At 36.6% G+C, this 27,881-nt stretch overlaps 1 protein-coding gene across 1 annotated transcript in view; it reads right to left on the bottom strand.

Annotated features, from left to right (window-relative positions):
• The window catches only part of LOC102537131 (pleckstrin homology domain-containing family H member 2-like), an 85,563-nt gene that overhangs the window by 37,693 nt on the left and 19,989 nt on the right, over positions 1-27,881 (bottom strand). Inside the window, exons 4-15 of the mRNA XM_072949423.1 lie at positions 22,763-22,912; positions 21,578-21,661; positions 20,901-20,982; positions 19,178-19,363; positions 16,509-17,470; positions 13,644-13,719; positions 12,215-12,309; positions 11,465-11,609; positions 9,087-9,223; positions 8,872-8,982; positions 8,617-8,703; positions 7,139-7,297 (exon numbers count right to left, since the gene is read on the bottom strand). Coding sequence (XP_072805524.1) covers positions 7,139-7,297; positions 8,617-8,703; positions 8,872-8,982; positions 9,087-9,223; positions 11,465-11,609; positions 12,215-12,309; positions 13,644-13,719; positions 16,509-17,470; positions 19,178-19,363; positions 20,901-20,982; positions 21,578-21,661; positions 22,763-22,912 — 2,274 coding nt within the window. The remainder of the gene's footprint in view (positions 1-7,138; positions 7,298-8,616; positions 8,704-8,871; positions 8,983-9,086; positions 9,224-11,464; positions 11,610-12,214; positions 12,310-13,643; positions 13,720-16,508; positions 17,471-19,177; positions 19,364-20,900; positions 20,983-21,577; positions 21,662-22,762; positions 22,913-27,881) is intronic.

Genomic DNA, 27,881 nt, shown 5'->3' with positions numbered 1-27,881 from the left:
TTTACTATATGTCAAGTACTATGCCTAGGACTGAGGTTTCAGAGATGTCAGTTTCACAAGTAGGTATATTTCATAGTTTCCATATTACTAATAATCCAATAATATTCCATATCCATTCCACAGATTTCCAATAACCCTATGGCTCTCTAGGTTAACATCCAAATGTTAGAAACAAAAGAATGAAACCTGAGAATTCTAGTGATTTCCAAAATGTAAAAGGTTCATTTGTTCAAAATATTTGATGCCTTCTCCAGAAGTAACCATACACGGAACATACACATTTTATGCCTTCTCCAGAAGGATTCACACAAAATAATAAAATCATATTAAAAACTATTATTATATATTGAGTGCTTCCTATAGGTCAGGAACTATGTTAAGTGACTGGGATGGAATTTGAATCTAGCTCTTGACTCTGAATAGTCAGAGTCTGGTACTGGCGATATGGATATGAATGAGACACAGTCTCCTTCCTCAAGGAGCTCGTTGCCTTGTGAGGAAGACAGATAAGTAACACAGCAGTGTGCTATGTATCTTCATCAAGAACACAGAGTTTTACACATGTACATGTGTTTTGTGTCTGTGTGTGTAAAAACATTTTACCAAAATTTGTATTGAATATTGAAGGTTTTTCATCATTTGGTGGCTTTATGAAGACCTTCACTGTGAGTTCCTCCCTATCCCAGTCCTGCCCAGGTACAGGCATTGCAAATCTTTGCCAGACAGTCCCAGCTTCACCCCCAAGCCTAGAAAAACCCCCCAAACCTGATTCCCACCAGTGGGTAAGATTTATAACAGGCTCTGGTGCCCCAGACCCAGAATGTGGTGTGCCTGGTTGAGCTTGCCCTATTAGCCTACTACCCTGGCAGCATGCCAATGTCCACCTTGAGGCTTGACCCTCTCCTGCAGTAGTCAGAGTGGGCTTCAGTCTGGGTAGCACTGCCACTTGGAAACCAAGACACTGGCCAGTACAACTAAAGTGCAACATTCTGCTGTCCTGCTTGCCCATGGTGATAAATATGAAAGGGAAAAATAAAGCAGGAAAGGAGAAGGAAGCACTTGGAGAAGGGGTGACATGTTTTACAATTTTAAATAAGGGCCATTTGCAGCAACGTGGGTGGACCTAGAGATGATCATACTAAGTGAAGTAAGTCAGACAGAGAAAGACAAATACCATATGACATCACTTATGTGTGGAATCTTAAAAAACAACACAGATGGATTTATTTACAAAACAGAAACAGACTCACAGACATAGAAAACAAACTTATGATTACCAAAGGGAAGGGGGGAGGTAGAGATAAATAGGGAGTTTGGGATTAGCAGATACAAACTACTATATAAAGCACAGATAAATAACAATGTCCTACTGTTATAGTACAGGGAACTATATTCAATAGGTTGTAATAACCTATAATGGAAAAGAATATGAAAAAGAACACACGTATGTATAACTGAATCACTATGTTGTACATCAGAAACTAACACAACATTGTAAATCAACTACACTTCAATAAAAATAATAAAATAAAATAAAATAAAAAGGTGGTCAGGAAGGCCACGGACACTGAGTCAGGCCCCGGAGGAGGTAGATGAGCTATGCAATCACCTAAGAAGAGAAAACCACTCCAGACAAGGGAAGCAGCCAGCGCCGGCCCTGAGATGGTGTGGGCCCCTGTGTCTGAGACTGAGCGAGCAATGGGAGACGTCACTGGGGAGGGGCAGCGCGTGCGGTGGGAAGCACACGTACCTGCAGGGCTCTTGTAATGACATCACTTATGTGGACTGTTCTGACAGTACCATATTGAGAAGAGTATCAACTATTGCCACTGTAGATTTTACAGTCGGTAAGCCAAGATAGCAGAGAAGGCTTGCATTCTGAGGTCAAAAGGATCAAGGCTTAAATTGCAGTTCTGCCACGTACTGGATGGATGTTCTCAGGCGACTGACTTAACCTCCCAATTTCTGCTGTTACCATGGGACTATTGAACACCTCACTCAGGCTGTCGCCATGACCAAAGGAGAAAATGTAAATAAAGGATAACAGCTGTTACTCAACGACAGCTTCTTCCTCACTATGCACAGGGAGAAGTGAAACACGTTTCATTTAAACCCACAAAGGCAGCCAGCCTTTGGGCTTTCAAAGCTATGGTTTAAACAAACAGATAACTCCGCCATCTAACAGTTTGACGGATTTAGAATGTCGCTTAGGAAAAAGAAAAAAATGTTTCATTTGGCAAGATATGCTTCAGTTTAATTAAATTTAGAAACATATATTTACAGACAAATAGCCTGGAAGTTTTAAATAGTTTGTGTTATGCAGGCTTTTTTTGTTGTTGTTTTAAACAAACTCCAGAAAGGAGTCTCACCAAAACTGGAGCATAAAGCATCTGGCTATATAGAATATACTTCTGAAATGACTTATCTTTAAATAGAACAATGAGTGCCTTTGAGGAACTACAAATTGACGAAGACCTTTGCCAACTCACTGTAAAAGCTGTGTTTTAAAAACACAGGTCTATCATTTTATGTAAATCTAATTGGATTAAGATTTCTTCCAACTCTGACTTATTCTGAAAAAATCATAGTAAAGCAAATTATACTGGAAGAATCCTCGGGAAGATTTAAAGTCAGTCTCAGACCTCAAGGCTTTGGTGAACTAAGTAATTGAAAGAATAATTTTTTTACCTTGCATCTATAACAAAGGTAATTTCTGATAGAAAACAAACTGTGGTTACCAGCAGGCAAAGGTAGGGAGGGATAGGTTAGGAGTTTGGGATTAATAAATATACATTATTATATATAAAACAGATGAACAACAAGGACCTACTGTATAGCACAGGAAACTATGTTCAATTTCTTGTAATGAGCTGTAATGGAAAAGAATCTGAAAAAAATGTGTATGTATAACTGAATTGCTTTGCTATACACATGAAAGTAACATTGTAAATTGACTACACTTCAATAAAAAAATAAGAATTAAGAAAAAAGGTCTGAAACTTTGATGACAAACCATATATCATATCCTGATTAGTTGTTGTCACTGCACAAAACATAAGTTCCCATGGTCTTCTCTCCTCTCCTATATTTTCATGCCTGTAACCTTCTCCACCACAAACCCTGCCACCTGCCTTGTTGATTTCAGCATCTAGGTGAAACTCTCATGATAATAATAGCGAGTATATCTGGAGTGTTTATGATGATGGGGCACTGTTCTAAAGCACTTTACATGCTTAAATAATTCCATTTAATCTACCCAATATCCTGTGAGGTTGGCACTATTATTATTCTCACTTTACAGATAAGGACACTAAGGCACAGAGCCTTTAAGTAACCTATTCAAGGTCACACAAGTGTCAGAGCCAGGATGTGAGCCCATGCAGCCTGGCTCCTAAATTCCTGCCCTCACCTCCTTGCTACACCACCTCTCTCCAATCTTAACTCACAGTTAGTTCCTCGCTCTCTTCATTTGCAAAAACCTTTGCTAACTATCCCTCCATTTTTGCCATCCATCCCCTTGGCTACACCCTGGTCCTTTTTCCTTCACTGGGAACTGCTTCACTTCTAAAATTTACATTCTACTTTCTGAGCTCAACCTTCCCCGCAGCTCCCTTTCTCCTTGCCTGCTCTCCTATTCTCCTACCTCATTCAAAACTTTTAAGTCCTCGATCCTTCTATTTTATTCCAGTTTATCATTTCCCTCCTGGCCTCTCTTACTTCTCCATCAACCTTGGATCCAATGTTTGATCACAAAACAACTCTTGTGGACTGTGATTATGTTGCATTCCTATGCTTTCAACAAATCCACTCAACAAAACTTCACCTCCATTTGATTTTAAGTAATCCAGCGGAGAGTGTAGGAAGAAAGAGAAGGTAATGGGAGGTTTTAAGAAATAACATTAGCCATAGTTAATAATTGCTGAAACTGGGTAATGAATATATGAAGATTCTATTATTCCTTCTACTTTCACAGATGTTTGAAAATGCCCATAATAAAACACAATTGATTTAAAATCATCAACTTGGGGGGAGGGTATAGCTCAGTGGTAGAGTGCCTGGTCAGCATGCACGGAGTCCTGGGTTCAATCTCCAGTACCTCCATTAAAAAAATAAGTAAATCAATAAACCTAATTACCTTCCCCCTTCAAAAAATAAATAAAATAAAAATAAAGTAAATACATCTTAAAATTAAATCATCATCTTGATATATATAAAGCAAGTAAAATGTTATTGTGGAATTTAGGTGGTGGGAATATGGGTGTTCACTGCAAAATATTCTTCTGACTTCTATGCATATTTGAGAATTCACATAATAAAATGTTAGAAAAAAATGATGATCCTCACATCCCTACAATGTAAATTCTCTGCTCTTATTTCTGGGCATCTTAGAGAAAAAGAATCAAGATGAACTCAGATCACTGAAGACAACTGGGTCCTCAATAACAATGCTCGATCGTTCTGTCTGTCCTTGGGCATGTTCTACTTCAGTTATTATTCTCAGTCCTTATCTTTGCTCTCATAAAATTGTGGAATAGAGCCATCTTCATCAAGAAAACTGGGGACATCTGAATGCTCTTACTCATTGCCCCACAAACATAAATACCATCCTTCCTCACCTTTCTGCAAGTCTAGCCCCTGCACTATACCTTCCCACCATGCCTGCTCAATAGATTGTTTTTTTTAAATAAATGAACTTTTATATAGAAAATATTCTGCCTAAGCATTAAAATAAAAGTTGCAAGAGTGACTAGCCAGAATCAAATTAGTCAAGTTCTTAATATCTACCTACATATTTCTGTACTTAATAATAACAGTGTGACAATTTTAAAAAGGCTCCTCCCCTCAAGCATTTCAGTATCTGCAGTATCTCGGATTGTAACTGGCATGTGAGCTTGAAACAGTCATTCAGAAGGAGTTTTTCTCTTATAAGGCTTTATAGGTGAAAGTATGGGGGTGGACAAGCCTTCACACATGGCAGGAAGGAAACCTAATAAGCACCCTGTCTGCAAACCCTAATGGTTTAGACATCTGATAATCCCATGAACTTATATTCATTCAAAATGCAACAGTGAAATGGGAAGCAGGGAACCACAGAAATGTAACAGGAGCAGAAATTGAGAAGCCATGACGATACATCAAAAACAAGCAAACAAACAAAAACACTAACTGTGAAAGAAGTAACAAACATTTAGCTATGAGATTATATTAAAGTCTACGGTTTGATATACATAGTCCTTGAAAAAGAAGACAACTAGTTATTATGTATTAGAATAAGAATGCGATTTAAAGTGGCACTGTTTGTTTGTTGGAAAATATAAATTAGCGCAATATCCATCAGTGGGTAAATTCTCTAACCCATCAGTAACTGAAAAGACATTTTCGTGGTAATGTAATATTTTGGAAAAAAAAAATAGTGCATCTCTTTGTTGAATGTACTGGTGAATTTTTTTCTCTTACTTTTAGAGTAGCTGGTCAGTCTTAGTAAATATTACTGAAGAGCACCCAACTAAATCCCCACATTAATATTAAGTATAAATTACATGGTGGCATAGCCCACCCACAGTTAAACTTTTCACTTCTTACATAAACAAAGCACACAAGTGATGAGTGCTTATGTAGAGATTATTTTTATATAATATTTTGTAAGTATTTTATTGTATTGTTCTAAAAGTGACCAACTGAACTTTCTAAAATTTAAAAATAATATTCATCTTAGCATAAATCAATACTTACTCACACTAAAAAAGTTAGAAAATAGAACTAAGAAAAAATGAAGTAAAACCACATAGAGATATCCAATATATCTGAGTATATTTCTTAGTCATTTTTCTACAAATACGTTTACCAAAAATGGGATAACAATATAACACTGTACTTATTCTATCACCTAACAATACATCATAACATATTTCTAAAACATTAAATATTCTTTTACAACATTTAAAATGCATAGTAAAAAGCACTATCTGATTATTTAAATGTTTACTTAAACTATCCCCTAGTCTATATCTAAGTTGATTCCAGTTTTTCTTACAAACTATGATATGCAAGTAATCTTTCTGCAGTAATGGAGATGTTCTATATCTTGATAGGATGACAGTAAATATCTGTCAAAACTGAACAAACGCTACACTTACGATCTGCATTTCAACATATGTTAATTATATCTAACTTTTTTAACTAAGAAAAAAATAAACCACGCTGTGATGGAAATACTTAAATCTTTTGCAAATTAAGATAATTTCCTAAGCATAAATTTCTTAGATTGAGATTGGTGGATCACAGGATATGTATATATGTTTTTAAGACATTTAACACTCATTCATTTATTTGTTCATTCAAAAATACTTACTGAGTAAACACTTAGGCCAAGACATTGCCAAATTGTCTTCAGAAGTAATACTCTCACTAGCAAGTTTCTTAATTTGTGTCAATACTGCCTTTCATACTTTTTTTTTCCCTTCCCCTCCCGCCCCTCACCCGCAGTGGGGAGACAATTAGGTTGTTTGTTTGTTTGATTGATTGATTTTTCTTTTTTAAAGGAGGTGCTGGGGATTGAACCCAGGACCTCGTGTATGCTAAGCATATGCTCTACCACTGAGCTATACCCTCCCCCTCTGCATTTCATACTTTTAAAAAAAGTCTTCCCTCGACCAGATCTTTAAAAATATCTATTACTTCAAATTTCCCTTTTTAAGAAAATGATTAGTGATAGTAAAATGTTTTCCCATGTGCTTATTGATCATGTATTTCTCCTTATCTCTACTAGCTCTACCTCTCTCCCACTGTGTCCTTTGTTCCTCCACATCCCCCAACCCCCACTGGTATTTAGCCTTTATTCACTGATTAGAAAATGCTTATTTTTCATGGTTCAAATACCTTTTAAAAGCTTCTCATCTGTCTTTTTAAAATTCTGCTTAGAGAATTTCTGATAGTAAGAACATTTACTTTTTTTTATATAGTAGTCAATTTTGTCATTTTTCATCCTTATGTTTTTTATCTCTGGTATCATACTTAAAACACTCTTACCAAGATCATATAAAATAGTCAATATACATATTCTCTGATGCCCACTTTTCATGATCAGTGGGGCTAATTCTGTTCAGGCACATTGCTAGTAGGCATGTAAAGTTCCCACCTTGGTGAGCAATCCCTTTACTGTTGGTTTCCCCTCAGGCTGCAGGAAAAGTGGGTTGGCAGCTTGTACTCGAAGAACATTCTGCAACACTTTAATCCATTCCTCCAATATATTGGGAGAATCTGCAGTCAGATAGTATGTGTGTTTTTCAGTGGTCAACTAGAATGGGATGAGAAAGAGAGAGGAAATGAATTGAAGATTTTAGAATTATTAGCATTTCCTTGTCCATTCTTCAAATATCACTATCTAACAAGGAATCAAACATGCTAAACTTTGAATCCTAGGTTCTAAATAAATGATTTCATAAATCATTTAGCATATTTTAACCCTTTTGTGAGAATGACAACTTTTTGTTGAAATAATTTTCTTCCACTTCTGTTTACTTTAAAACTATTCATAGTATTAAGCTTTTGGGTCATGATTTTTTATCTTGTTTATTCACGATATTTTCATTTTCTCCCTTAAATGTGCTACAGACTCCTAGTTGTGGAAATGAGCAGAATGATTGCAGACTGTAGTAAAAGAACACATTTTAAGCAAATAAAGAGGCGCTCTCGGTTATGGAAATGAGAAAATCAATTATAATAAGTAAAATAAGAAGACATTTATAGAAGAAGAGATTCTTAGAAGATGTGATTAGATATTACAAACTCCCAACTTCTCAGGCTCAAATAAGCCTCATTTCAAAAATTTCAAATATTTCAGAAGCTTGTAAACGATTTTTATCTGCCATGCTCCAAGACAAAGCTTTCCCTGAGTCTTCTTTCTCCATTTTTGGGCAGTTCTCTGATATTACCCACTGGAAGCACTGTTAATGTATCTTTCTAGTAAGTGTTGCATTCCACCCTCCAAAGGAGCAAAATAAGAAAATAGTGATTATTGAAGGCATTTCAGAACTAAAGGTTCTCAAATTTAAATCACATATACAAAACTATCTCAACAGCCTGTTTTTTTTTTAACAAAGTTTTCTGGCAAGACTGGCATCACATGTGGGTGAAATGGACAGCAGCTACCCCTATGGTGTGACTTGGTGGGACCTAGAACAGCCCTTCTGCTCACCAGTATCTTTCCCACTTAGGTGCTACAGCATCTGAAGTTCACAGAACTGCCATTTTCTGGTTCTGTATTAAAATGCAAAAATTCCTGAACTTAGTTAAATTATGATTATCTTACTGGGAATTCATTTATCAAATAACCCTCTGCTAAAACAACTTGACAGTTTGAGAACTGAGATTGACTGGGAGGGTCAGTATGGAGAGAGGACAGTCTAAAGGATAAAGGGCAAAGAAAGTATAATGGGGAGTTAACATAAACTTAGCTTATATTCTAATTTTAACTTGGGGTTTTTCACACATTTCTGAGGCATCAAACTGACCTCAAAATGGAGTAAAAATAAACCAAAACACTGAATCATCCAATCTCCACTCTGTTGCATAATTAAGAACTGAATTCTGCATGATACAAAAAAAAAAAAGTACCTGAACTGTTTGTTTGTTATCTCCTCTTAAAATACTGCAGGACGCACTAAGTTCAATATGGCCCTGGGGCTTTCTAATTACATCACTCTGTATGAAAGGAAGAAAATCAAATGCAAATTAATTACCTATAACAGTCATAATAAGAAATGTTTTGTCTAATTAATTGTGTTACACTGAAGAAAATCGAAAATCAATCAGCAATTTGATTTACAGTTCGATGAATTCAGTTCTAAATAACAAATACTTTCCACTTACCGGAGATTTGTAGTAAAGTAATTCACCACCTTTAAGAACAAACCATCTCCGTTTCCAAGTCTTGACTTTACCACTCATTTTTAATAAATAGCCAGATTTTTCCAGTGGTTCCTAATTAAAGAGATATTTTTTAAAATATTTAAGTGTCCCTTTGGAGGCTCAAGCTAACAGATTCATCAATGTTAAAAAAAAAAAAAACCTGATTCAGTGTTTACATTTTTCCCATTATCACTGGAAGACGAGCAGGTTTTAGGGAGCTTCTGCTCTGGCTGCGAGTACTCTGTGTCTGTGCAGTAAGCATCTGGGGGAATAGCATAATCACTTTCAGAAGCCACAGAAGAGAGAGACACACCTAGATGAATAAAGAAATAAACCAAGTCAGTATTTAATAATTGGGTGGTCCAAATGCCAGCTGTCAGTTCTCTAAGGAATACAGCTATTCCTAAATCATAAACCTTCCTAGACTAGATTTATTCCATGCCTTTGGCCAGGAAGAACACTAAAGTGGAAAACAGAACTAAAGGGTAAGGATCTTACCATGCAAATCCCCAAGGAAGTCAAAGGAACATGAATAATATTTGATATGATTATAAGCACAGCTATTTTTACATATATAAAGTGTATGTAATAGCCTAATGAAGTATCTTTTATTAAGGATTAAAATATGCATATTTACATATTGGCATATAGGCAAACAAATACTGAATCTTAATTTATCAAGATTTATACAATCACACCTTAAATCACTTAATTTTTATAATTATTTTTAAAGTAACATCACATTAAAAAAAACACACACAATTTTAGTAGTATTTTTCATGTAAGTCCAATGTTACTGGCTTATAGATTTTTTTAATCTTTCATAAAAAAAGCAATTAAGACTTAAAGATATAAACAGACCATTTCACTTTCTAGCAGCTCTAACGTAAAATTCAAGGGAACATTTTTCACAATAATTCACTTGCCATTTTAGAAAACCACTTGCGAGTTGCAAGCCACATTTGGAGAGACACTACAACTGGAGATTTTGAATATATTAAATAAAATCAAGGACTTAGGCCACTATTCATTATAGTATCTGGCAATTTTTTAAAGAGCGTTTATTAACATTTAAGGGACACCTTAGAACAATGTCACTGTATCATTCCTCTTATTTATTTGACTAAGACAAGTTAACGGCTGTGATAATAGTAGTATCTTTAGTTTTTAAAGAGTAACAGAAATTTAGGTTGACAAAGGACCTTAGAGATCTTCCTGGTTCAAGCCCACACTCTCTAAGGAGACTAAGGTCCACAGAATAAAGGGTTTGTCCAAAGCCAAACCGCTAGACAGAAGCGATGCTGGAGTGCAAATCTCAGGCTCCCAGCCCCTAGGCCAGAGCACTAGGCACTAACCTCGGTGCTAGGGATAGAGTAGAGAACAAAACAAAAAAACTTCTGCCCTCATGGAACACAGATTCTAGTAGAGGAGACAGGCAAAAAAACAGACAGTAAGAGCTGTGAAAAAATAAAAGAGCGCAGATTAAAGGGAGCAAAGGGGCTAGCAGCTGGAGAAGGGGAAAGGGCTGCATTTGAATGGTGCAGTCAGGGTGGGTCTCACTGAGAAGGCAGTGCCTGAGCACAGCACTGAAGGAGGTCAGGGAATCAGCCAGTAAGACATCTGGGGGAAGAACACCTGGGAGAGCAAGCAATCAAGATAAAGAGCCTGAAATAAAAGCACGCATGGCATGTTCTAGGAACAGCAAGAGGGTCTGGGTGGCCAGAGCTCAGTAAGAGGAAAAAGGAGGAAATGAAGTCAAAGACATCAAAGGATCACGTAGTGTCTTATCATCATTATAAGGCGTCCTTGCAGTGTTTTAAAGAGCAAAATTGTGATATAATCTCATTCAGGCTGTCAAAGGGGCAAGCTATTAGCAAAGAGACCAATGGCAGCCTCAAATATTAACCCTATGAGAGCAGAACAGCTCCAGTGGAAGCTGAGGGGTTTGGGAGTACTTAGGGGTTCCATGGAACACAGTCTGAAAACCAATATACTGTGCTGCATCAAAGACTTTTGTAAAATACAGATGTCATTCAGTGTGATTAGTGCTCTCTATAACCTGTACATATGCAAAAAATTTCTTCCAAATCCATTAAAAATTATAGACATGCCCAAAGTAAACTTTTGTTACTTTCCATCTTACTATCAGATTAACTATCACATTTTTAGGTGTAGTCTCTGCCATTTAGCAGTGTAGAAACTTAGCTGGAATAAATCTATCCCATAAACTATCCAAAAATCACGCAGTAACTATAAAAGAAAAAACCTCATTTTGGCCAAGTATCTTACTTCATTCCTATAATGAAATGAACTCTCTTTTACAGACAAAATAAGGTTTAAAAAAAAAAAAAAGACAGTCTTGTCCGTAATCACACAGAGAATTAAGAAAAGAATTAGAACTAAAATATACATGTCTTAGTCCTCAGTGAATTCTCTTTTTACTATGATTGAAAGCCAGGAATTTGATTTTTTTTTAAGTCCTATTACAGAGATAAAATTCCCATTAAATATTCTGATTTTGGAGTCGTCTTGTATGCCTGAGACTTTCCCTTACCTCGTTTCATGGCCCTGGGGCTGCCTGGCCCACTCCGACTGCGGGAGTCTGACTCCGAAGTCCGGGAGCTGGATCTGGAACTATCTTCCTCCTCGGACCCAGAGGAGTCATCCAGGAACGGGCTGCTGCTTATCTGGGTCGCCTTCTAAGGAAAAGAAAAACAATCTCCCTGTGTCCACCTCCAAGGTCACTTCTTTTTTTAGATATAAGGATGTTTTATCAGAAGAAGTTATGGAATACGTTTTTGAAAAGGAATACAAGAATATATTTTGCCATTATCAAAGTCATGTTGTTAAATCCCAAATTCTGATCAAAAAAGACATTTGTCAATTATAAAAGATTCCTAAGAATGTAAGGCTGTTAATACCTGGCGATACTTATTTTAATTAGGTACTTCACGCAAGGGAGGAGAGCCCTGGCCGTGACACAAAGATCTTTTTATATTAGGAGTTTTCGGTACCTCATTAATAATGTCCCCTTTAAACAAGGAACAGCTATGGAGGGGTGGAGGCTCACATGTAGCATAACAAAACAGGAGCCCATCAGACCTCTAATACTGTGATAAGAGTATCTTCTCCAGATGTTTCCATTTCGTCTCTTTTTATATTTTATGTTAGTGTGAACTACTAAAACTCTCTATAAAGGGAGAGTCCATGTAAAAATCAAGAATGGAATCTGGAGCTTGAATAAACAGTTTTCTTGATCTATCATGAAGAGGACCAGATGTTAACAGTAACAATAATGAGTTACCCCCTTCAAGGTTGTGTATACTGGGGTTGTCATGTTCTTGTATATCAGAGACGTATAAAGTCCTGATGTGGTACAGGAAAGCATTGCAACAGAATCTGAAACAGAAAACAAAATAATTTCTTTTAAAAAGCCTTCTAACTAGCACCTAGATCTATTTCTTATGAATGTGAATTAGCAAAATTTCCAATGAAAGAGAAATTGGATTAACACACGTGATATTCATTATAGAGTCTAAGAATCATGGCATTTAGAATTTTTATTATATACTCTTACATGGTTCATTATTTCCTCAAGTGTGCTGGTTCCCCAACTAGACTGTAAGCTCTTTGAGAGCAAGGGTCTTAGCTTTTAATTCTTCAGTGTCTCCATCCAGCTCAGGCTGGGCAGAAATGAGTACAAACACCTGCTGACTCACTCAGCAAGCAGTACCCTATGAAGCTATTCTCTGATTATTCATAACCCTGTTACAGACATGGTGTTAAAACTTTTAAACCTGTCTCAGGTGAACCTCATGTTGAAAGGTGAGAATAGATTTCCTGAATGGCAAGAACTGAAGAGAGCTGAAAAGGAAGGGAACACAGTGGTTACCTCTAAGATATGGATTAGCAGCAGGATAGGGAGGGGTCTGGTAGAAGGAACCCCAGAAATTTTTCTCTTTTTATTCCAGACAGTTTTCTGTTGTTTAGTTTTATTTTTCATAAGGGACATGTGTTATTTCTATAATAATTTTTATAGCATTGTGTAAAGATTCCTATGGTTTTCATAGGAATGTGCTTTAAACTCCGGGAAAAGAAGACACAGAGACAGATATTTTTACCACTTAAACAGCTGAAACTCCAGTTTCTTAGCTTTAGGCTCTTTTAGGTAAAAACATGAGGTACTCGCTGCATGAGAGTTGAACATATATGCGTGTCCCTATACTGAGTAACAAGAAGTTCAATTTGAAAATACAAATCAGCAACCTTAAAAAGCATTTTCTAAAGTTTGCAAAGCTGTGTTTATTCCAATGACTTTAGACATTCAGGAAGTTCTTGGCTACTGAAATGGCAAAACAAAATCACTTATTTCTTTCTAACTTTTTTTTATTGCAGTAAAAAACACATAAGATAAAATTTACCATCTTAAACAGTTATAAGTGCACAGTTCAGTGCTAAATGCATTCACATAGTTGCGATTCAGATCTCCAGAACTTTTTTATCTTGCAAATCTGAAACTCTATACCACTTAAGCAACTACTCGGCTTCCCCTTGCTCCCCCCTACTCCCTGCCCCTAATAATCACAACTCTACTTTCTGTTTCTAAGAATTTGACTACTTTAGATACCTCATCTGATCTGGACTCATACAGTGTTCATCCTTTGTGACTGCTTATTTCACTTAGCATAATGTCCTCAAAGTTTATTCATGTTGTAGCATGCAAAATCACTTACTTTTATTGACATTCTCCAAATTGAAGGCCTCAGACATTCGAATGCCTGATTTGGCCACAGCATAAATTCTGCTTTCCTAACGTAAAAGAGAGATTTAAGCTGGATATTTGAAGCAAAGAAATGATTACTTTCAGTGCACATGTTTTTCATTTGTTCTTCATTTAATATTCACCCGAGTACAGCATTATTATAAAACTGTCATCAGTGCCAACTAAAATATGCCACTATGAACAGCACTGCAGAAATGTTTTCCCTCCATTAGTCATTCCATTATTTATCTTTGTTCCCAAATTTTTGCTCAGTATATTAAATTTTTTCGAAGAGACAGGAAAAAGGTGAGAGAAAGCATATTTGCAATTACTGACTACTCATAAGCACCACCATTAATATTCCACCATTTTAGAACATGGTTAAAGAGGAAAAACAAAAAGGGAAAACCTTGAATGGTGTAACTTGAATTCAGAAACTATTCATTATCATTGACTTCACACAAAAATTGTCTTTAATATTCAATTGTTCTAGAATATGGTTAAAGAAGAAAGAAAGCTAGAATGTGAAGTCAGAAAGCACAGAGTAGGATTAGGTGTTATCGCCTTTATATTTCAATGTACACTTCGATGAAGCAGAAGAAATACCTGAGGTCAAATAATAAGTGAATCTGAGAATTGCAATGGTTTTACATGATCTTGATCCAAAAGTAGGTTGTTATTTTGCTTCTCTTCTTCTCCGAGAGAGATTTCTGAAATGGGTACCGGAAGGTTATCAGCCCTGTCCCTTGTGAGGAAAGAGACTCCAGTTTGTTCCTAAGGCATCGATCACCATGTCCTGGCTTTGTTAGGCACCTAACCTGGACAGCTGCCTGGATCAGGACACAGTGGGCAGCAAGGCAGTCCTCCTCGGGACCGTGGTAGCCAGTGGCCTGTGAAGCAACAGGCATGAGATCTCTAACCATCTGAGACACTTTAGGTTGAAGAGTGGCTGAACGAATGAATCAAGTGCTGTTTCTTTGAGAGCATGATTGTGAGACAGACACAGAGAGACACACAGCAGAGTGGAAAAGACATACAAAATTAAGGCAGTAAGTAGAAGACGTGAGGCCCTTTGAGCCATGAGAGAGCAAAGGAGAGCAGTTGGCAGCAGTGAGAGAAGCAGAGAGTCCCTGCAGACAGGAGAGGACGAGCTGAGCCACTGGACCAGGGACAGTAGGTGTCACCTGTTTCTAAGGAGCTGACTCTCAGAGGGGCTGCTGAATCATCACCTGTTGTCCCACGAGAGTGACGACTGTATTTCTGAATGATATTCCAGTTCAATGAGGATGGGCTGTGCCTGAAAATAAACTCTTAAAAATCCCTGAACTCTCATAAAGTGAGGCAACTACAATATTTCTCTTTTCCTTGAAACTTGAATTTCCCTAACAAACAGAAATAACACCTCAAACTTGGCCAGTCTGCTAGAAGGCTTTTATAAAGCAATGCTACTTTTTCAGGACTGGATAGCTTCAGAAGACAAGGAGAAGAAAGGCAAAAAAAAGTAGTCAAAATGGCTTGCCAAAGAAAACGTACTTGAAAGCCGGACCTAAATCTCTGAAAATCTCAACATAATAAAAGAGGCAAAATTTCAACTCCTGACTGCCTAACGGGTAACATAATTGGAATTCCAGAGGTTCACAAGCCAATAACGTCCAATTTTTTATGCTATCCAGAATTCAGTAATAAACTGCAGATGGTTTCATGTGGCACTGCAATGAAATGTTCTTTTAAAAGTAAGAGTGAGCAGATACATCTCAAGGTCTGGATTTATAGTAGGAAAACACAGTTGCCTTAATTTACTTAAAACTGCATTCATCACTAAATAAAAAATAATAACAGAACATGACTCCAAAACCCCCCAAAATCCCATAACCCATATGATTCTCTGGAGGCCAAAGGTTAAATTATGCCCATATGTGAAGGAAAACTTAAATCTACAAACAGAATAATTTCACTTTGTTTCAAATATAGGAAGATTTTTTTTAATCTAGCGATTCCAAAGAAGAATCACAAAATTATTGTATTAATGATCAGTGTTTCAATGGAAGAAATTTCAGTCTATTCTAGATACACAGGAAGATGCTTTTGGTTAAAGCAATGGATTTATAAGTTCATGAAGAGTACAATTAAGTTTCTCTTAAAGCCAATCAAGTAAATAACTAAGTTTAAAACTTGATGATCAATAAGTGTCCTGGACCAGAATTCACCCAAAAGTGTTACACGGTTAGGAAGAAACTTTTGTCTCCACCTCTGATGTTTTCTTCCACATGGAGAGGGCTCCAAATATTGAGCACACCTGACCTTGCTCCAATCTTTCACTTCCTCCTCTCCAAGAAGGAAGAGTGGCTCAACGTGATAGGTTAGCCTAGGAGAAACTGGACGTGCAGAGCCCAGCACCTTCCTCCCTCCTTTCTCCTGAGAAGTAGCTTGTGCAGGAAACAACCATTTGCTCTTTGTCTAGGATGCAAGCTTTACAGGAGCGGGGCCTCACTGGAGGAAGCTGTGGTGGTTGGTCCAGAGCTACCCGGGACTGGGTGAATAGATCCAGCTCTTTCCTGGGTGCCGTATGGGTTCATTTGCCCACCAATTGTCTAAAATCAGTTTTATTGGTAATAAAGGTAACATTTTGGTCTCCCATTTGTCTTATCCTTGTCTTATTTTTCAACTGGTTCAGAACTCTGGGGGAAAAATAGGGGGAGACTGAATTCTGAAAACTGGGGATTGACAGAACAAAGCTGGATTTGAAAAGAAACAGGACAAGAAGTAAAGTAAAACCTAAAAATGAATGCTCAGAAAAAATGAGTGTGTGTGCATTGTGCACAGCGATATAATTTACCCAGGAGGGAAACCGGTGCAGGGGAGGAGTTGGAGGTTTGCCGCAGGCCGCCTTCTTTGCTGAGTCGCAGGTTTCCTGGTCATCTGAACACGGGGATTCCAGGGAGTCGTGGGAAAATAATCCATCATCACAACTCGTGTCCATATTCTCTAAAATTTCTGTACTGTCGCCATCAGCTAGATCGAGATCTGTTTCCTGAGGTCTCAGTGGCCGTATCATGCTTATAGCATTTCGGTTTGTACCAAACATCCTGTCGGAACTTAACTGTGGCTGGCTTAGGTGTCTTTTGGCTAGGGCTACACTAATGCTGAAAACATTAGGAATCCTTAACTTTGGAGGAGGCAGGTTTGAGGAAAGCACGAGTTGTGTGCCTTTTCCGAGGAGTGAGTTAGGATGCTTTGGACTCAGAGCTGGGGTCAGAATAGGGCTTGGGGTGTTGGCCTCACTTGATGAAGATGAATAATCCAGTCTCTGAGACTGAAATTTTTTATTCAGTTCATCTGAGGAGCTATCATGCTCCTTTTTACTTGATTCAGAATTTCCCTTTCCTAGAGGACAATTCTGAGCCTTCCACTGTGCCTCCTGTTGCCAAGAATACAGCTTCTTGTGTTCTGGTCTCTTTATGCCGAAAGTCTCTTCTTCAAATATAGAGCTGCTGTCATCAGAGGCTGTGAGATACATCTCGCTGCCCATGCGGCTACACTGGACCCCTTCCTCTGAGGTGTGGCTGGAAAGGGTGGACGTGTACCTGGACTTGGATCTTCCTTTACCCCCGTCGTCCTCATCGGAACTCCAGTCACTCCCAGGAGCCCCAGAATGTTGGGACATGCCACCATCCGTCACAAAGCTTGTCCTTGTTTTCCGAGTCTGTTCTGAGACACAAGGGGTTTGGTGCAATGTTCTCTGACCTCGGTTGTTTTCTTGAATTTGGTTATCGATAGACTTTTCTGGAATTTCCATTTCTAGAAAAGCACACATTATATTGGCCTGCTGCCTTTCATCATGCAATCTTTCTGTACATTTAGCTTTATGTAACCACACTGTACAAACTGGAATTTTCATATGAATAAAGTCAATTTACATTATCCCTTTTTTAGTCGTATGTCTTTTTCTAAATTCAAGTTTGAAACCTATTAAGCTTTCTATAAAACACGGAGCCCTAACCCTTCAATAGAATAGTATCCAAATGAAATTCCTTTTTAGAAAGAAACATGTTGGAAAAAAAAAAACTAACAATAGTCTAGGGGAGAGAGAATACAAGAGCAAAATGAGGAATAAGGCAATGCTGACTATCTAAGAAAGAGACCGCTAAAAAAATGAACACCATTAATTCCATTCTTGAAGCAAAGAAAATGACAACCCTCTTTCTACAAAATTCCAAAATTATCATAAATAAACTTAAATAATAAGTATAATTTACATAATAAATGTAAAGCTATAGTTTAAAAAACAAACTTTGTTCCCAAGCTTCAATACATGAAATATGCAAAACCATGAAGAAAATATACACAGAGAAAAGCCTGACCCACTCTACTTTTGGTTTAATCATAACTACAAAATGTGTCTTTACAATAAGAATAACACTCTTAAAAACGTCTTTAGATATGGCTGTTTCTGTTTATAACATAATTATTAAAATGAACCACTGACTTCATAAACAGTAAGCTAAAAATTTAGATAGGAGAGTACAAAAGAAAACATGAACACATAGGCAGGACCTTCATAATTACAGATACAGGAAGCACAACAAATACACTCTACAACTCGGTGTCAGGCAGTTTGTTAAATCTGCAAATAAGCAAGAGCTGTAGGACAGGCAACCTATACTCAACTGACTGTTAGAAAACAGGGAAAAAGTCAAAACGACTTCTCAAAAAGAAAAAAAACCCAAGTAACGACATACAAGCAGGTGTCAAAGAAGCCTTCAGAATAGAAAAACATTATGTAGTTTTCAGAACTTCATAATCAACACAGCTTTGAGAGCTATAATTTTTCTCCTCTGGAGGAAGGAAACAGGAACCGAAAATAGAAGAGGCAAATTCAAGCTTCTCTAAAATAACTGGGAAAAGTCGTACAAGTGGTGGCAAAGCCAGCAGTTGCATAATAAAGCAAAATTTAGAGGGGCTGTAAGACAAAAGTGGGTAGAAATCTGCACACAGGTCCAGGGCTTAAACATCCCGATAAATATTTTCCTCTTTGAGACAATAAAGGGAAAATCAAAGCAGTTACTAAATTGTCCCCTGGTGTTCTTTTCCTTTATAAGTTTGTCACGTCACATTTGACTTCATATTGAGTAATAGATAGTTTTTACACTTCAAATAATGAATAGAAAATTCATACTTCTAATCTGAAACTCAGTTAAAACAAGTACTTGTAGGTATGACTATATACTTTTTAATTTTAAATATTACTGCTACCTACTACGGAAAAAAGTACCAAGAAGGGAAAACCAGTTTTTCCTGTGCTTCACTGGCAAAGAGTCTCAAAAAAAGTACAAGATAACTAGATACACAAAGTTAAATGCTGTATTGTGCTTTAGAAATAGTCTCGTACAGCATCAAGTGGTCAAGAAGAAAATAAGGAAAATTAAGCTATGTTTGGATTAATCTTCGCAAATGATTCTTCCTTTTTAAAAAATGTCGAAGTAAATTCCTTTAGTCCATAAATACCTTCTATGTCTTTTCCTTCAGTGAACTCGGGTTCTTTAGATGGTATCTTGCTTGTTTCTTCCGATTTTACTACTTGAGGAGGGCTCCTTGCTCGGGATAAAAAGCACCCAAAGGTCAAACTGCTCAGGCGCTGGCCTTCTGAAAGCTTTGGCGTAGAGACAGCAGACAACTTCTTCCCTTGAACTTCTGCAAGATCATTAATCAAAATTAAGACCTGAATTTTTTAAATAACAGTTTGTAAAACTTGGACAAATCACTCCTTATACTAGGAAAAAAGCTTGAAGTTCATCTTTATTTATGTATAGTAACATGGAACCCTCAGTGTCTGGTCTCACACACCAATATTTAAAATCAGTTTATTTATTTTGAATGTGCAAAATATTTTTAACTGCAAAGAGAAATATATCTAATCCCCTTACAAATAGTTAATGCTCAAACAAACAAACAAAAAACCCACAAACAAGCCAAAAAAAACCAAAACCAGCTTATAAACAACTAGAGAGTTACAGCTTCTTGCAAAGTCAAGTATTGGTAAAAAATAATTGCTTGGAAATGCTACCATCAGTGAGAAAAAAGGGGCTGAGGCCCTGGTTGCCAAGACAACCCAGGAAAATTTAGATGATCACTGGGGCAAATATCACATGATCACTGGAATAACTTTTTTGCTTAGCTTAGTTTTCAGTATGCTTCTCATAAGAAACCAGATGAAGGGGCTTGGTCTATGGTGACCACAACATGAAGAGCCTTAATCACATCCTTAGAGAAAAAAAAGGAGGGGGACAGTTGTTAGATAGAGAATTTAGACAGCTAGGGTAGTGATTACTCATGCACCTAAGCATGGGTTTAAGTCATCTTCTGGGACTTGTAGCATTGCTGCTTCTAAGATCAAAAGGTTGGAGATCCCAGTGACAGTAAGAAAAGTTTCCAAAGAAATTACAGCAGCAAAGGGTTAAGCTAAATAGCAACTGATAACTGAGTAGCGTCTAGCATTCTAGGAAACCCCAGGGCTTTGTGGAAACGTCACAGAGGATACAAGAAATGCAAGAAGAGGCATAGGTGAGACTGAGTCTGCAGAACTCTGGACCCATCATCCAATAATGCTTTTACCTCTTTTACCTCTTGAGATTCTACAGGGGGGAAAAAACGTTTTCAAAAGGGTTCTGCTCCTAAATAAAAGTTTGAAAAGCACTATACTGGGCCATGGGTCTAATATGCATGGGCTATCCATACACCCTGCTGATTCACCTCCTCCTCAGCTCAGTGAGCACTTGAGCATAAGGAGTAGCATAATAAGTAAATCTCTATCTTTAACTTTACCACCTATCCTTAGGCTTTAAAGTTGAAAAGAAAGAAAGTAACCCTAAGCATTGGAAAAATGCAAAAGGTTAATTCACATTATAAAATTCTGCTCAAAATATTTAGGTTGCAAAAATTTCAGTCCTTGTTGATCACAATGCTACAGAGTGAAAATGGAAAACAGCAAGATTGATTTTTTAAAAGTAAACATACTTCCGATTAAATGTGCAAATTAGTATTACTTCCTTTGAGTTATTCACTGCTGTCTAGCTATGCTGATATGGATGTATGGCTATTTAAATTTAAGTCAATTCAAATTACATAAAATGTAAAATTCAGTTCCTTAGTTGTGGTAGTCATACTCCAAGTGCTCAGTAGTAACAGGCAAGTGAATCCAATTAGGTTGTCTTAGTCAAAGTGCTCGTACCTTGCAGTTTTGACTGTATTGTTCTTATTTCTTCAGTTTGGTTTTGGTTGATCAAACGCAGATTCTGATTCTCCAATTCCAGCTAAAAGAACATAATGGTTTTCTTCTAAACAGGGATAATTTTTCTAAAATATACTAGTAAATTATAATAATTAGAAAATGTTAATATCTAATTACACATGAGCAAAATACAAAAGAAATAAGTAAACATCAGATGAATTTATCAGCACAGATTACCAACCTAGATTACTGCAGCTTTAATATATTTCTTTTTAAGAACTAAAAGTTTTCATTGTTTTTCATTCCTATGCTTTTTTCCACAGTAAAATACCAAGTTATTCCAGCATTTAATCTGCCATATAAACTAAATAATGTGTATTTCTCAGATACTGAATACATTAATTTTATGAGATATACACATATATTCTCTATTTAATATTAACTAATGAGAACTAAAGTCAACTAATCAGAATGAGGGTACTTAATACTGATTACCACAAGTCTATCAATGCTTTTAATTTTAGAAATACATTAAAATGATAGCTACCTATCTCACATTTACCAAAAGCCAGCAGCACCACCAACTGATCAGAATTTTGTTTCATTCAGATTTTCTGATGACTTTTCTATTCAAAAGAACCAAAAGGTAAAGAAAAGACAGATATGGCAATAAATACCTCATTCAACTTAACTGTTACCCATTCTTTGATCTTAGCTGCTTTCTCTTCTATTACTTTAGCTTCTTGAATCCTTATGTGTTTCTGAAATAACATTAGCAGTTTGTTTAGTTGAAACATAAGCTCACTGGTCTGGAAATGTTACATCATAGATATAAAAGGCAAGTTCACTACAAACTCTTTCCAAGTTAAAACATCTACCTTCACATTACCAAACAGGAAAAAATGAGAATGATTGTCAGCAGATACAGTAATAAAGGCATACACAAATATTTCTAGTTTTAACATCTGCTATTCTCTTTCTCTGAAAGATCATATACTGAAATCAATCCAGAGAATTTAATCAACAAAATAAACCATTTCTGGAAATGGTCTGGGGTTGAGGACAGTGGAACAGCAGTCAACCAGAGCAGGGAGGGGAGAATGAGAATCTCCTCTGGGGTATGGCTTATTTTCCCCTGGAGTGCTAGTTTTAAAAGATCGAGAAAAAATAAAGACTGAGAAACTCTAGCTCACATCTACCAATTTTTAATTCTGGTCATGGTCACAAAACCACTGGGAATATGACTATCATATAAATCTCAGTGGGTGGGCTGAGGCTGAAAACCACTGATCTAAAGGAATGCTGATCCCCTCAGAGAAATTTTAAAAATACTGAAAATAAATGATTAAACATTTAACAACTTTATAGTGGTTATACTTAGTGATGCTAAATGATCTTCTAAGTAAATAACCCTAATGAAAATTTTCCTAAAAACATTTTTAAGAATAAACTAAATACTATACTTGATGTCAATAGTGTACGCACTTCTAAGAAGGATTAGTGTCAAACATATATTTAAATTTTAATGTTCTATAAACATTTCCAACACTCTAATAATCTAAAGCAAATATTTGTTTCAAACATTTTACAGACATAAATGCCCACTGATAACCAAGCATTTTCAACTTAAGGAGTATTGTCACATCCAAAAAGCAGTAGATGCTTCCTTGGAATCACCCCGGACTTGAAGTGGATGTCACTTTAACTTGCACCTTTCACCAACAGATGTGATGAAATTCTATGGGTTAACCAAATAAGTAAGATTTCTGATCTAAATTTAGGCTCTCTCTTTTTAATCTTTGCTATTATGCGTAAATGAATGCACATATTTAGAACTCTTTGATGATCAAACTTTTCCTAACCTGCTCTTCAAGTTGCAGTTCCAAGTTTTGAATGATGTCATCTTTTTCCTGTATTAGGGTTTCCAGATCTTGACACTTTTTATACAACCTTGTCTCTGATTCACTGGTTTGAATATTAGCTGCTTTTAATTTCTCTTCCATAACTTGTACCTAAAGTCAGAGCATAAAATATTTAAATTATGCATGTACTTAATTTATCATAGTATTAAATTTAGAATTTTACTTAAACATTAAATAGATTCCTAAAAAGTGTCATCATAAAAGGGAAATGCTGAGCAGCAAATTTTTGTTTTTTTTTAATTGAAGTATAGTCAGTTTACAATGTTGTGTCAGTTTCTGGTGTATAGCACAATGTTCCAGTCATACATAAACATACATATATTCGTTTTCATATTTTTTTAATTATAGGTTACTACAACATATTGAATATAGTTTCCTGTGCTATACAGGAGAAACCTGTTGTTTAGCTATGAACTGCAAGTTTTAATGTATTTAACAATTATAAAGTCTGAAGATTATTTTGCCAAGTGGTGTTACCTCTGAGATGCATAAGGCTACATAAGAGTCTCAGAATTCACCCCAATGTTCATAGCAGCACTACTTACAATAGACAAGACATGGAAGCAACCTAAATGTCCAATAACAGATAAATGGATAAAAAAAAAATGGAATATTATTCAGCCACAAAAAGAATGAAATAATGCCATTTGCAGCAAGATGAATAGACCTAGAGATTATTATACCAAGTGAAATCAAAGACAAAGACAAATATATGATATCACTTATATGTGGAGTTTAAAAAAATGATACAAATAAACTTATTTACAAAACAGAAACAGACTCATGGACACAGAAAGCATATTTGCAGTTACCAAAGGGGAAAGAGGGGAGGGACAAATTAGGAATTTGGGATTAACAGATACACACTACTATATATAAAATAGATAAACAGCAAGGACCTACTGCCTAGCACAGGGAATTATATTCAATATCTTGCAATAATCTATAATGGAAAAGAATCTAAAAAAGAATATATAGCTGTCTGCATAGCTGAATCACTTTGCTGTACACCTGAAACAGTAAATTATCTATACTTCAAAAAAAAGATTCTCAGATATTGCTATATGTAAAGAAATGTACATGTTAAGTAGAGCAATGATAATATGCAAAGTATTTCATACAAGCATAGAATCAGAAAGTTTCCAGCCCTCATTTTTTCATATTTAAACGAAGTAAGAATATCAAGTAAAGAAGGTCAGTGGTGCGATAAAACTCAGGTTGGATGACCCAATATAATAACACATATTGGGGAAAAATTTTGAATTTAGATGAAAAAGATACACATACGCAATGCAAAGCTAAAGGAAAACAAAAGAACCTTAAATCCTCAATGATAAAATCATAGAAAGCAAAAGAGTGTAAGAGTCAAAATATAGGTAAGAGAGTGCATTCCTTGAGGATTTATTGATTCAATAATTTAATAAATATTCAATGAATACCTTCCAAGTGTCAGGTCTATTCCAGATCCTGGGAAGACACCAGTGAATAAAATAGACCCCCCAAATCTCTATTTGCATTGAAATTACATTCTAGTGGGTAAGAGAGATCACAGATACAGTAAAGACATAAAAATCATACAGTATGTTACAGAATGTAATCAGGAGAATGGGGAAAATAAAACAAGATAAAGGAGATCACTGTATGGCTGGGAGTTTGGTGCCTCGATTATAAAATCTAAGATGAACTGGTTCTGCTTGGATCTTCTGCAGAACACATTTGGGCACATGAAAGCTTTGAAGGGAAGTGTGACATGTTAATGACAATAAGAAAGAAAATAAAGCACTGAGCACAGTACACAATATTAAGACTTTTATTCTATACATTTCAAATAGATGAGAATGCAATTTCAGCAATGTTTTACATTAAAGGGGGCAAAGAAGAAAAATATGTAAAGCTATTTGAGAAATTAAAGTTGATCGTTAAGATGAAAAATCTTTAACTATTTAAACACCTCTGAAAAATCACAATGAACTTACTTAAAGCTCAAAAATACTTGACTAATGAGGGCTCCTAGAAGGAAGGTGTTAAGGTGCGTTTGGTTTTGTTTTTTTAACCATGAATACAAGGTTTCATCCGTGGGTTCACTGCACAAATGTAAATTCAACTCAAATGCCAAAAGTATCCTATTTAAATACCACCCACGTGGCTAGAAAAAATGAAAATAAAAGTAGATCCAAAAAAGAGGAGAAAAAACATATTCCACTATCCAAATGATAATTTTAAGTTATCTTAGGATTTAGATTTTTAAATATAATATAGCAGGCTTTCTGCAGGAACTGCAGACCAAGAGAATGGAGGACAAAGGTCTATATCAGAGATGCTGTCATGAAGAACAGCCAGAGCAGGACAGAGAGCTGGACAGTAAATACCAAGGGTCAGTCTTAAGAGAGTATAGCCAGTTCCATGCAGGGCTTCCTGTAGCTGTGGAAGCTGGGAAAGAAGAGCTGAGACCAAGTGCAAAATGGTAGTTCTCCTCCAGGCATAGAGTAATAGATCACATACCTTAAGAAAAACAGAATTAACTAAATAAGAATAAAAGGAAATAATACCAGACCTACACCTACAGTCTCCTTTTATTAAGTTGGAGCAAGCCACCTTACAGACATTGGACTGCCACATAGAATTGCCCTATTATTGCTTTAAAAAGGCCTGCAGACCTGAAAAATTATGATTTGTGAGTACTCTTTTTCCCTGAAAAACATAGTCAATCTGAAAAGTGTTCTCATTTTATGAACGGATGCTACAGTCAGGGCTCCTTGGCTGCATCTTTGCCTGGTGCAACTGCTTACTTAGACTATTACTTTAAGATAAACAATTTTCCTGGGCAAGAAAAATATTGACAAAGGTGGAAAAATCTCTTAGGGAGACAGATCACAAAGTAGTTACAGGCAACCTTCTGACCAACTGGTCCTATTCAGACAAAATTCCACAGGATTCACCAGCCTTCCTTGGCAATTAGTGTGAATAAGAGGTCTATAGATGCTAAGAGGCCTACAGAAAAACCAAGCAGCCTTTAAAAATGTCTCACCACAAGTACACAGAAAACAGGCCAGATCTTTTCCCACTCATTTAACTTGAACCTATATAAAAATATTAACTACTCGGAGAATGGTCAATTAACAAACACCTACAAATTCAAATTAGTTGTTAACTACACTCTTGCAATTATCTATACGTGGATATCCTCTGGTGAGGAATGTTTTGTATTTTCAGGCTACCCTTCTCCTCTACTTCCAGGAGATCCTCTCGTTACATCCACCACCTCGGCACGCTCCTCAGCCACTTCCCGAAAGCCTCGTTGATTTTGAGCTCTTGTGAAGTGAAGGGTTAACTCAGCAGACTTGGGGTGCTCAAAGCCTGAATATTTCAAAAAAGGAACTGGCCCGTTACTGTCTCCTGGGAACTAACCTCTGACCCTTGGAATATTCCATTTGATAAGGCTGTTTTTATATATCCAAGATATTGGGCCACACCAGACAATTTATGCTAACAATGTGATTTATGGTGAATGCCATTTTTGTTCATTTACCTGGATCATGGGTCACTCTGTATCAGTTTGACCTCTGAAGGAGCTGAAGACTGTGTAGCTAAGGTGGGTTACACACGCATTCCGTTCCTACTGGACTGATCCCCAGACACCTGGGCTCGGCAGAACATCCCTGGTTCGCGATACTTTGTATATGCTATCACACACCACAGATGGGAGGAGCAAGTGCATCCCTGTGCAACCCTACTGCGAGAGGATAACTGGAGGCTCCTCCCTGGTGTCTCCTGGACTCTGTCCTATGTACATTTTCCCTTCGTTGTTAATCTGTATCCTTTCACTGTAATAAACCACAACCATGAGTATAACAGCTTTCCGGGATTCTAAGAGTCCTCCTGGTGAATCATTAAACCTGAAGGTAGTCTTGGGGATCCTGACACAACTCCTAATGCTATTTTCCACTATCTTGCCTATGCAGGAGAAAGCAGGATCTGCAAATATTGTTCCCATTGTAACTGCCCACATCCATATTTCCTTCTTCCCATTTCTAATCTCATTCCTCCCTCCCTCACTACAGGTAATCAAGATGTGACTATATTTCTGAGTGGTGGTTGAAAGTTTCAATTTCTATATAAGCAATGCAATGATATGACAAAGATACTTAATCATTCCAAAATACAATGCAGAAAGAAATTGTTAAGAGTATTTTGAATCCCAGATCGTCTTCCAGTTATTCGAAATTTATTGCAAATTAATTAATCATTCTGATCATATTTTAAACATCATTATTTTGGCAGAGTGTTCCATAATTTATGCAGTCGGGTCAGAACCATTCTCCCTGAAGGTGAAAAGGAACTGTGGTGGATCAAGTAGGTTTCTACGCAATGAAGCAAAACATCACAAGGTCTTGGATGTTAGGATGGTTGAATAGTTAACATTTTTTAAGAACCAAAAATGACTTGGATACTACTAAAAACCAACTTTACAAAAGGCAGATTAGCTCACATATTAGAATGGTCAGAGGGAAATTTAAATCCAGCTCCTACCAAACCTGAATCAAATACAGACAAGGGATTGAGCCCAGAAGGACAGAATGAAAACCAAACTTCTACAGAGGAAATTATCTACCCCTCTCTGATTAACATAAATTAGTGTATTAGACTGGAGTAAACACCTAATCAGATACTTGAGAAGGAATCCTGTGTATCAGTATCTCTCAAATGTGCTATTTGCCACTTCTCTGCCTCACAAGAGTTCTCCTAAGTAGTACTGGGTTGATTTGCACATAGTGCTTTCAGAATTGCGAACAACAATAAAAACATACTGCAGCTTTAAGTATAAAGACTGCCAAGATTTCTCTGGAAGAATGTGTGATTTTCTTTGTTCTATAAAGAACTGATTTCATGGTTATGCAGGTGACACCCACCCATTAATAAACAAGGAGAAAAATGTACAAAGCTAAAGTGTAGAGTCGAGCTGGTTTCAGCTGACTATTGCTTTTAGTGGTGAAACATTCTTTCTTGGTTAATATAAATACAGTTTAAGTCTTACGATATGGCTCAATGACAAAGGACA

The sequence above is a fragment of the Vicugna pacos genome, chromosome 25 (genome assembly GCF_048564905.1).
Source record: "Vicugna pacos chromosome 25, VicPac4, whole genome shotgun sequence".
Classification (NCBI taxonomy): domain Eukaryota; kingdom Metazoa; phylum Chordata; class Mammalia; order Artiodactyla; family Camelidae; genus Vicugna; species Vicugna pacos.
This window is presented reverse-complemented; position numbering and strand designations above follow the sequence as displayed.